Below are 11,056 nucleotides of genomic sequence, written 5' to 3'. Positions count from 1 at the left end.
AGTATTAAATTCCAAAAAACAAAATTACTTTGCTTAACATGTAAAATGAAATAAAAATAAAAATATTGTAAAACTTACAAACAATTAAATTAAGTCAAATATAAATTAAATCAAATATACAGAACACCAAATCTTTGAATTTGAAAATAGAACAAACTGAATCACCTAAACATTTCCTCTGTAAAGCGAGAAGATATTCTCTCAGCAAAAATTATTTTATCTTTCGAAATTCTAACCGTTTCATCGATTGTAAATTGAGGAATCCCAAAATGTATAAGCTGTCCAGTAACCAAATTCGCTCTGGACTAGATAGCCATAATTGTATTGATTACATTCTTTACATAAACATTTTAACACAACTGTTACAGCTAATTGGACTTACTTGGTCTGACTTTGTGCATGCAATGGATAGTTGCTACATGGAAGGAAATGTAATATTGTTGCTGTCGGTGGCTGTTTATGTTGTGGTAGTGATAATGACGATAATGGTGACAATAATGACGAATGCTAGATCGACAACTACGATGATGATCAGAATATGTATTCTCTACAGTTCAAGACAGGACCTCAGACCGCATCTAACAAAAATCTACAGGAGCAGAGCAATAACTGACCTAATCACTATTTCGTATCACACGTGTACAAAAGTAAATGTTATTTTGGACTACCAGTCTTAAATTGTATACAGGCATAACGTGAGCAGTTTTAACATAATATGCTTTCGACCGGGCTATAGCTGTACAACGACCCAAAGTATATTGGAGGAGACGCTTTCCTTATATTGAAGTTAACGTGGAAACTCGTATATTTCCTTGTTGTTGTTGTTGTGTGGGGGTTTAACGCCGTTTTTCAGCTCACAATTTGTTGTACATGACGGCCAGTATAATTGGTGAAGAAAGAACCCGGGAAACCCCCGGTATGAGCCACTGACCTGCGTGTAGCTACTGGCGAGCTTTCTCACATAGCCACACTGACTGAGCCCGAGGCTCGAACCCACGCAAACAGATGCGAGATGGCAGTGATCACCAAAGGCGATTGCTTTAGACCACTCGACCAACCGGGGCCCCGCATTTCCTTGTTGAATGATCACTAAATTTAAGTGATGAAATGTAATTCCTCTATAATCGCAAGCATACCGACAGACAGAGAAAAAGAAAAATTTTCATATCATAGGTAAATATCCAGGGAAGCATTTGAAGTTGGCTTCAACCTGGGTACAAGAGGAGTGGGGAAGAATCTGCAATTAGAGGGTTTTCTTAGGGTTTTTGAATAGTTGATAGTGCGACCATTATTTTACTGCGGGCAGTTTGAACACATTTCTAGACAGTTTAAAATAAGGCAGATAAAATGGGTTTATTTTTTTTAATTTTTTACTCTATTGAATGTCGAATTTTCGCTGTCTAAATGCAGGTACTCTCGATTTACTCTCAAATATAATTAGGCCATAGAGGAAGTTTTATTGGTTTGCAGATAAAGATGGATATACCTAAGCATCGAAAATTACATAAATGAGCTAATATAAACGAAGTAAACAAAATAAATAAACATAAAAATACATAATAAAGGAATTTAAACTGAAAATGAACTTAAAGGAATCGAGAATGAACTCGAAAGAATATAAACGAATTATCGCTGGAAAAAAAAAGAATTTAAATGTAACTTGACACTTTTTAAAACACGATTTTTTTTATATTATCAAGTGTTGTCAAATACCAAAATTAAAGAATCTATTTAGGAAGTTTAATAAAATATAAAATAAATTTACTACGTAACGAAGCGGAGAGTTTGCAAGAGAAGAGGATGGGGTGGTGAAATTGCAAATTGGATGCATTAAATGACCGCCTGACGAATACATCTGGTCGAACACATACGACTGATTCCAGATATCCAAAAAGAATCAAAAGAACAAATTCATTGCTGAATTGCTTCACCCAAAATTTCATGATTGTAAATGTAATGAAAGCAGCCACAAAAATGAAGAAACAGATAAATTATGAAATTATTTTCCACCCTTTCTTAGTTTATTTCCATCACAATGATTTTTTGTGTTTTAAATTTTTTAGTAAGTCTTCGTTCACATTCATTTCATTTGGCAAGCTGCATTGAAATTTTCGGTGATTTTAGAAATGACCCACGTAATCGCCTTAGAATTAGGCCTTCATATGTATCCTTCACGAGAAACCGACTTTTTTCGTGTTCATTACTCCGTTAACATCAGTGGTTTGCTGCTAATGCATTTAATGTCCAACTGAAAACAGGATATTCATTCCACTGACGATCTTATTCTAAGCCCTACAATATATATTTGAAGTAGCTTTTAAAATCCTAATAAGATATTCGTGTTTAAGAGTTTAGAAGTAATTAATCACTTCCGCTGTGTCGTAGTTTTCTAGTACACCCCCCCCCCCCCCCATGTGTTGTTCCGTATTATAATGATAAAGTGAACGGTAAATAAATATCATATCCGTTAAGGTTCAATGGTCACATTTTCATCGAGGTTCTTTCCATATTGTATGTAAGTATCGCTGATAAATATCTCTGCACATGGACGAATACTAAAATCGGCCAGAAATTTAACAGATCTTTCAAATACACGTCAACTATAAACTGCCACACTGCAGACATCGTAGCGATATGACTGAAATTTTTTTAAAGCTACGTTAAAATCAAAATCACACACACACACACACAATACACATCAAGTACTGCCATATTTCACACAATCTCCCATTATAGTACTTTTCACACGTTCTGTTTGCACAGTCACGTTTTGAAGGATTGCACGATAGCTTACACGGTAAAGGTACTTTTTAAATCAAGCACTGTTTAGAAATAACGGGTTAAAATCAATGACAAAGATATCAATAATACATTCCCAGATATGCTTGCCAGACCTATTATCAATAACCCCAGAGCAGACCAAAGGAGTAAGTCACTTTTCAATGCGTGGCGCTATTTGATATATTTCCAGATCCACGACCTGAACGTCAAGTGCAGGTACAATGTATAGTTTAGAGGTAAAACGATCAATGTACCGACAGCTTACTTAACTTGCAGCTCGTTATGGCAGAATCGGGAATGAAGACGTTAAAATACAGAAATCCAGGGGTGTGTCCACTATGTCATGAACTTTATAAAAAGCCGAAATTTTTACCTTGTCTTCACACTTATTGTGAAACCTGCTTAAAAGCGTATATCGTGAATGTTGCTGAGGTATGTCAGACGCTCGAAAACCTTCCAGCCTCGATTTTTGACAATAAGCCTTTCATTTGGACGGGGGATGGCTTTCCTTGTCCAGTTTGCAGGACGCATGTTCCAGCTCCACGGAAAGCTCGCCAATCGCCGCCAGAAGAATGGGCTCGGGAATTTCCAATCAATCAGCTTATATTGAGTATTATGGGTGGAGAGAAAATAGAGAAAGAGACCTTATGTGGTCCTTGTGAGAAAATTGCAGAGCCGAGGTCTGCCGTATACGGGTGTGTTGATTGCTTGGAAGCAATGTGTAAAGACTGCGCAAGACATCACATGGTGCTGTCAGCGACCAGAAGTCACAGTGTCCACCCCATAGATGAAATCAAAGACCGTAAAAGGACAAAAAACGAGGAGATTACTATATGTCAAGAACATGACGGAAAAAGCATCGAGCTTTATTGTGTCGATCACAATGTTGTACTGTGCGCAGAATGCGTAGCTCTTCATCATACAAACTGCGCCAGCGTCATCGCCATATACAAGGTTGCCATGGAAATACGAGACTCCTTAGAAGCAAACAAGCTATTGGACAGAATTAGAGAATGCTTGGTCGAATCAGAAAACGTTGTGGCTGACAGAAGACTTAATACCGAGAAACTTCACAACAGAAAAGCTGAAATTTTAGGCAGGATTAGAGGCATTAAAGAGGAAGTTTTGCGGTGTTTATCCCAGCTTGAAAGTATTTTCAGTGATGAGCTTGAAACTTTACATAAAATGGAGGTCAGCAAACTTGATGATACGGTAAACCGTTGCCAACTTCTACAAAAGGCAATCGTCAGCTCTGAAGGCATTCTGTATGCGGCTATCACACATGGTACTGATAATGAACTGTTTGTTACTGCACATCGGATGGAAAGAGAGGTGCAAAAATATGAATCACTACTTGAGAGAGAAATCAGTGAGATTAAGGATATTGATTATAGCTTTGCAGTTAATTATGAGATAGAACACATTCTTCTTTCCCTCGACGAAATAGGAACGGTAATCGCTACGAAGGGAACATCCCAGCTTAACCCTTCCGCAAAGAAGAATTGTCAACAGCTGTCTAAATTCGACGCCACGTCTGCGATGGACAGCAGATGTGCTGAGTTAACGGGTGGAGGGTTTTTGGAAAACGACCATGTGCTTCTTGTCGATAACGCGAACGAGAAATTAAAACTGTTCACGACCGATGGAGATCTATTAAGCGAGTTAGAACTAAGTTCTGCTCCATGGGACATTACGATAATCAACGCTTCGACGGCCGCTACGACTTTACCTGATGAAAAGATGGTGCTTTTGGTGAACATTACCAACGAATGTATCACGCCAATAGAGCAGTTCAAGACTTCTTGTAAGTGCTACGGAATCGCATACTCCTATAGCGAAAAAACGCTTGTGGTTACTTGTGATACAGCATATGATCAAAAGGCATCCATAAAGATATTGACAGTGGGAGGCAAGGAGCTGAAAGAACTGGTAACAGACAACGTTGGTCATATTCTCTTCAATAGTCCGAGTTATGTAGCATCAAATCCTTTTACGAACGACATTTACGTCACAGACGAAACCAATAATACTGTAACAGGTCTCACGCTAGATGGTAGCCTGCGCTTCCGGTACACAGAAAATTACTTGAAGCTGCCGACAGGAGTCGCCGCGGATAGTCATGGATGTGTGTATATTTGCGGGAACGGGTCATGTGATGTTCACCAGCTGTCGAGAGAGGGAAAACGAATCAAGATACTGCTTGATGGAGTTGTACATCCCCGTGCTATCTCTTTTGAGCCTTATGGAGACAGATTTCTAGTAACCAGTGACGGCTCCTTCAAGAGTACAGTTCTTATTTATAAGCTAAAGTAAAGAAAATGCTAAAACAGAAGGAGAAAACAAGGGATATCTTATTACTCTTGTGAAAAGTGATGTGCAAAATATTGCAAAATGGCCATAAATAACAGATTGGTTTGACTGATTCATTGTGCATTGTATTCAAATCTTTACTTTAACAGAAAAGTGTAACTGCTTTAAGCCGAATGCATTTCTTGGAAAAAAGGTTCCATGAATGACAAAGCTAGAGATCAAGGTAATTTTACATACCATCTTAACATTTTATTACTGCATCAAACAGGAGCACATTCTCGGAGCAGGAAACTCTTGTCCATTCGGCTTGCCAGTTTTACTTACCAAGACCGATGCAGAGAAGTCGCACGAAACCAGGATTTAATTTCCTTTGTTAGTCTCATAGGAATGTGTATGTGTTATACCATGCAACGTTTCAGCAAGATCAAGAGAGACCTAGAAGTTTCAACATTTACTAGTCACGTAAATATCGATTGCCTTGAGGTGGGAAACATTCTTTGTATGTGTATATTTGTCTCGTATCTTTATCAATATGGCGTACAACTTGCATGTGAACTTTTACAATAAACTGTCAGTTTTTTCCAAGATTGATTTTAAAGGTGTTAAAGAGAATATATTTAATGATGAATATGTAGTGAAAGATTTAAATATAGTTTTTGCTGATAGTGAGTTTAAAATGCAGTTAGTAATAAAACAATTATACGTTTTTTAACACTGGCTAATTCAATCACCCGAAGATGCATATAATCAACTATCACGTGATATTTGATACACATTTATGTTTTACACTTTGAGTTCATTAAATATGAAAGCTTTGCATGATCTTTCAAGTATATGTGACGTGTAATTTCTGTCCAATTACCTACTTGTTGACGCCCCCACCCACCCCCATGATATTTCTGGATCCACCACTTTCATTGTCAGTCTTTGAATTATTACAAACAACAATAAAATATACTGTTTAGTCGATGCACTTACTTGCCATTTCCTATCGATTCAGTATATAATGAATAAAAGATTATAAATATTAATGAACATGGGGGCCAATAAAAAAAAAGTCGTATTGCCTTTGGACACAGACACACACACTGAAATGTGTGTTCACTACGCCGCCAAAAGTAAAATTCAAGTATCACTATGCTAATAATGGTGATAACTGAAAGACTCTCGTTTTGAAAAATGGCATAGCATTATCGACAATTTATTTATTTACAATATTACAATTTTGGCAAATTATTACTCTGGACTGGTTGAAACTGCAATATGTTATTCATAAAGCTAAAAGTTTTAAGTTCGTAACACCATTGAGAAACTACTTATGTATTCACGCGCCCAACTCACTGGTGCTCTACGCGAGCTTAACGTTAAAAAAAAAAGCCTGAAGAGAAAAGTCATACCGAGAGACAACATTTCCTCAGATTACCAGCTACACATTCTGACAAAGAACTCTGTTTATCATACTATAAGAGACGAAGTAAGTAACTTCCAAAAACTTCGTTCCACTCCTGACCCTCAATCTCCTTCTGCTATTTCTGTCGTTGAAGGCACACAACCATAACCTATGGCTTGTTTTACTCCTGAGATATTTTTGTATTCATCAGACTATCCTTGATTTTTCTGCGTTGCACCAAAACAGTGACCAAACATACGTTACGGGCTCCGAAACGTAAAAATTGCGCGAATTGTGCATGCCGAGACAAATTTAAGCTCATATGCAACGTGTTCTATTTACCGAGAGATACGGTGTTTGAGATTCTAAGATACATTCTTTCATTAATCAGAGAACAGTGGTAGACGTAAAACTAAGTTCCTACTTACAAATAACTCAATTCATCTTTAGGAATGTTGTTCCATAGAAGAATTATACATTTGTTTTCTTAAGTCCAAACAGATCGAATACATGTTACACTCATTTTCAGAACAATGCGGCACATACGTTAACGGCGAAATATGATTGGCTCAAAAGGTAACATTAATGAATCGGATGCATGGGTATTATTTAAGTATTACCAATCATATTTCGCCGATAACGTGTGTACCGCATAGTCTGTATATTTTGAAAATATGTGTAACGTGCATTTCATCTGTGTAGACAAAACAATAATTTTGACTACGGAGAAAATTACAATTAGTTGTCCAAAATAATGAATGATGGTGGTGCCTTAACTGAAAAAATGCTTCCTTTAAAATATTAATATGCATTTTGAACATTTTCAATAATCATGAAATTTCATAGCATTATTCAATGTAATAAACTCTGTTAGTGCTCACAGGTGTAGTGGCACAGCATGGATCCTGTGCCGCCATTTGTTGGTAGGCATGATTACTATTATTGCTGGGCCCAGTGGTCTAATGTGTTCGCCCTCACTGATCACTGCCATCTCACCTCTATCCGCGTGGGTTCGAGTCTCGGACTCGGCCAGTGTGAATATGTGAGAAAGCTGCCAGTAGCTTCATGTACGTCAGTGGTTCTTACCAGCGTTTTTTCGGGATCTTCCTTCACCAATTATACTGATCACCACGTACAGCCTATCATGCCCTGATAAATGGCGTTAAACCCAAAACAGAAACTACTTTTGACAGCTTCTTAGCAAACTGAAACTGCTGTAACAAACTGCAAGCAGGACCACCCTACATCAGTCGAGATAGTAATTTAGTATTGCACAGATGTTAAGTTTGCCACTTCCGGCAATCAGGTGCGATTTTTTCGTATGGATAACTGGGTACATTTACTTCAAAATGGCTGATATACCTTTCAAAATTAATATTATCCTGGCCTTGACCGGAATAGTCATAGCACTATTAGCAGACGAGACAGTGTTTGGCACCCATAAAAGAATAAACATATAAAAGAATGTTAATAATGGTGCTACACTCTCCCCCAGTCCCACTAGTATGTACCCCCTCCCCACATGCTACACTCTCCCCCTAGTCCCACCAGTTTGTACCCCCCACATGCTACATTCTCCCCCTAGTCCCACCAGTTTGTACCCCCCCATGCTACACTCTCCCTCTAGTCCCACCACTTTGTACCCCTCCCACACACACACAGACACTTTAAAAACGAAAAACATCACGGATATATAAAATGCACAAAACTTAGTCAATTTATTCATCAATTGTTAAGTTATAACACTATCATCTTGTTCGAGTTTCAAACAAACGGGAATTTGGTTTCTAACAACAGCTGCTATAATTGCGTAGGAGTCTATTTTTACAGACAACAGGAGTGATGTAGCTCCAAATAATTTCGTAAATTATCGCAACTTTGGAAGTCACGTCACTTTCAACATACATAAGTTACGCCCTCTTCTCAGTTTGTAAGAATTTTTTTACAGAATTATTAAAGCTAATCATCGCAAATACTGGATGCACATGCTACAGAATATATTCTTTAAAACTATAAAGTCCAAGGAACCTCGCCCTTTCATTTTACTAGGACCCGGAGCAGGACGGTGAGTAGGTTGAAGTATGGGTTTCCGTTCGGTTTGAAACGATATCAAAATGTTCCACTCACTGACAACAATCAAGTTGAAAATTATAAATTAAATAATAAAATGACAAATTCAGTGCATTTTTCTAAACGTAACCTTAATGCGTTTCGTTTTCAAAATCGAAAGGAGGGGATACAAACTGTCTGTGCATGGGTGGGATGGCGGATCTTATATAAACACACACACACTTGTCTCTGTGGTTGGTAGGGTGGGCGACGGTGAATCTTACAAAAAAAAAAAAAAACACTTGTCTTTGTGCCGGGGTAGGGGTGGCGAATCTTACATAAAAACACACTTGTCTCTGTGCCTGGGTAGGGTGGGCGATGGCGAATCTTAACATAAAACACACAATTGTCTCTGCGCCGGGGTAGGGGGCGATGGGGAATCTTACATAAAAACACACTTGTCTCTGTGCCTGGGTAGGGTTGGCGATAGCAAATCTTAACATAAAAAACACTTATCTCTGTACCGGAGTAGGGTGGGCGATGGCGAATCTTACATAAAAACACTTGTCTCTGTGCCTGGGTAGGGTTGGCGATAGCAAATCTTAACATAAAAAACATTTATCTCTGTACCGGGGTAAGGTGGGCGACGGCGAATCTTACTTAAAAACACACTTGTCTCTGTGCCTGGGTAGGGTGGGCGATGGCAAATCTTACATCAAAACATCCCAATTTTTTAAAATACTTTTTTTTTCTTTCAAAAAAATTTCTTTTCAATTTGTTCATCCCAATTTTTATTATTTTTGGGGGGTATTTTATCTTGAAAATGTATCACTCCTGTCGTAGGACGGGCAATAGCTAGTACACTATACTATATACGATAACAGTCATGAAGCGTTTGAAATATAGACTTAGAGATTCGTCTTAAGTCAAGCGATAATTTGTGGTAGACCGATAACGTGCAATTAAACACTTGAGTTATCTTCCGTCTACAGTTTCGTATAATATATATGTATGTTTGTAGATGTGCATTTATAGTGAATTGGTCACGTGGGTTACTCTTTCGGTTGTACAATACATATTTCATATGTTATTATTTAGAATACAAAAGGTCTCATGTCTTACTGAGATTCCTTCATAGACTGGATGTTTAGGGACTATATCACTATACATGATACACTCAGTGTACAAGAGACGCACGGTAATTCAGTCGTTAACTTTGAGAAATAAGATCCAAGTATCGAGCCATATTTCTTTCACAAACAAACTTGCATGTTTCGTGGTCAAACTAAAACGACAATGTGTCGATTGAAAATAACTAAACATAAACAGACACTTATCAGTCATTAGGTATTGTGGAGATATCACCAAAATAATAAAGCACGCGTGAAAGCTCATTTCGTATGGATATACTGACCCATAATTTAGAAAATACCACCATTTGAAAATGCAATTTACATACCTGCGGGGGGGGGGGGGGGCGAGTGGTCGAAAGCGCTATCCGTTATGGATCACTGCCATCTCATCTCTTTCTGCTTGGGTTCGAGACTAGGATTCGGCCAATGTGGGAACGTGAGAAAGATTACCAGTAGCTTCTCGTGGGTCGGTGGTTCTTCCCGGGTTCTTCCTCCACCATTAATACTGGCCGCCATGCATAGCCTATCGTGTGCTGAAAAATGGCGTTAAACACCCCCACAACAACAACAACATACCTGCGTGGATAGATTAAGGCAGAGGTGCACACCCCATGGCCCGCGAGCCAGATCCCGTCCACGAACGTGTTCTGTCCGGTTCTCAGGGTAAATTAAAACAACACAGAAATCTGGCATGTGAACAGTAATTATATTAAAGAAATTAGTGTTTGAGGCCCTCGAGTGGTCTTAGAAAATTCAATCTGGCTCTTGGCCGAAAAAGATTGTGCACCCCTGGTCTAAGTGTAGTAACGATCATCATGTTTTCCTGAACAGTTTCTCCTTATAGCAGGAACATGTGCGCCCGCACATAAGGGCGGGTCACTTTTGCTCCCGCCTCTCGATTTCACCTCTAAACATGTTTTGGCCAACATCCATAAAACTTAATAGCTGACCAAGATATGTTTATATGTTTACCCCGCCCCTCGAAAAAAATTCTGCGGGCGCCCCTGGGCAGGAACAACGAATTCAGTCTGATTAAAATCAGATCTCCACTGTTCAAGGTCAAGGTGTCACGTAGGACATTGGAAACCTTATTTTAATCAGATTACAATGGATTAAGTTGGAAGTATGCACAGGGCCAACAAGGCGGGCAGCGGCCAGGGCCAAGCACCACTTTTTAATTTTTAAAAATAATTTTTTTTATTTGAACAATAACAGGAGATGCCAGGGTGTTTCTCACCCCAGGGCCCGTGATCGCTCTCTACGGCTCTGAATATGCAATTTCTCGTTATATAGCTAGTCTTTATGGCAGGAATAAGGAATTTAACTCAAAGTACGCTTTACACCCCACCCCACCCCACACGCACACTTGTACACGGACATAAACGTGATTTCA

The 11,056-nt window shown here is 38.6% G+C and overlaps 1 protein-coding gene across 1 annotated transcript; it reads left to right on the top strand.

Moving 5' to 3' along the window:
• Positions 1 to 3,010: 3,010 nt before the first annotated feature.
• On the top strand, positions 3,011 to 5,926 carry LOC149787967 (tripartite motif-containing protein 3-like). Its single transcript, XM_089975693.1, has one exon. It carries the CDS (start codon positions 3,064 to 3,066, stop codon positions 5,092 to 5,094), a length of 2,031 nt encoding a protein of 676 aa, XP_089831819.1. The 5' UTR covers positions 3,011 to 3,063; the 3' UTR covers positions 5,095 to 5,926.
• Positions 5,927 to 11,056: the final 5,130 nt, after the last annotated feature.

The sequence above is a fragment of the Sinohyriopsis cumingii genome, chromosome 11 (assembly GCF_028554795.1).
Source record: "Sinohyriopsis cumingii isolate HCF-2022 chromosome 11, ASM2855479v2, whole genome shotgun sequence".
Lineage (NCBI taxonomy): Eukaryota > Metazoa > Mollusca > Bivalvia > Unionida > Unionidae > Sinohyriopsis > Sinohyriopsis cumingii.
This window is presented reverse-complemented; position numbering and strand designations above follow the sequence as displayed.

Coding starts and splice junctions, on each gene's coding strand:
- LOC149787967 (XM_089975693.1), top strand. CDS start 3,064: ATGGCAGAATCGGGAATGAAGACGTTAAAATACAGAAATCCAGGGGTG.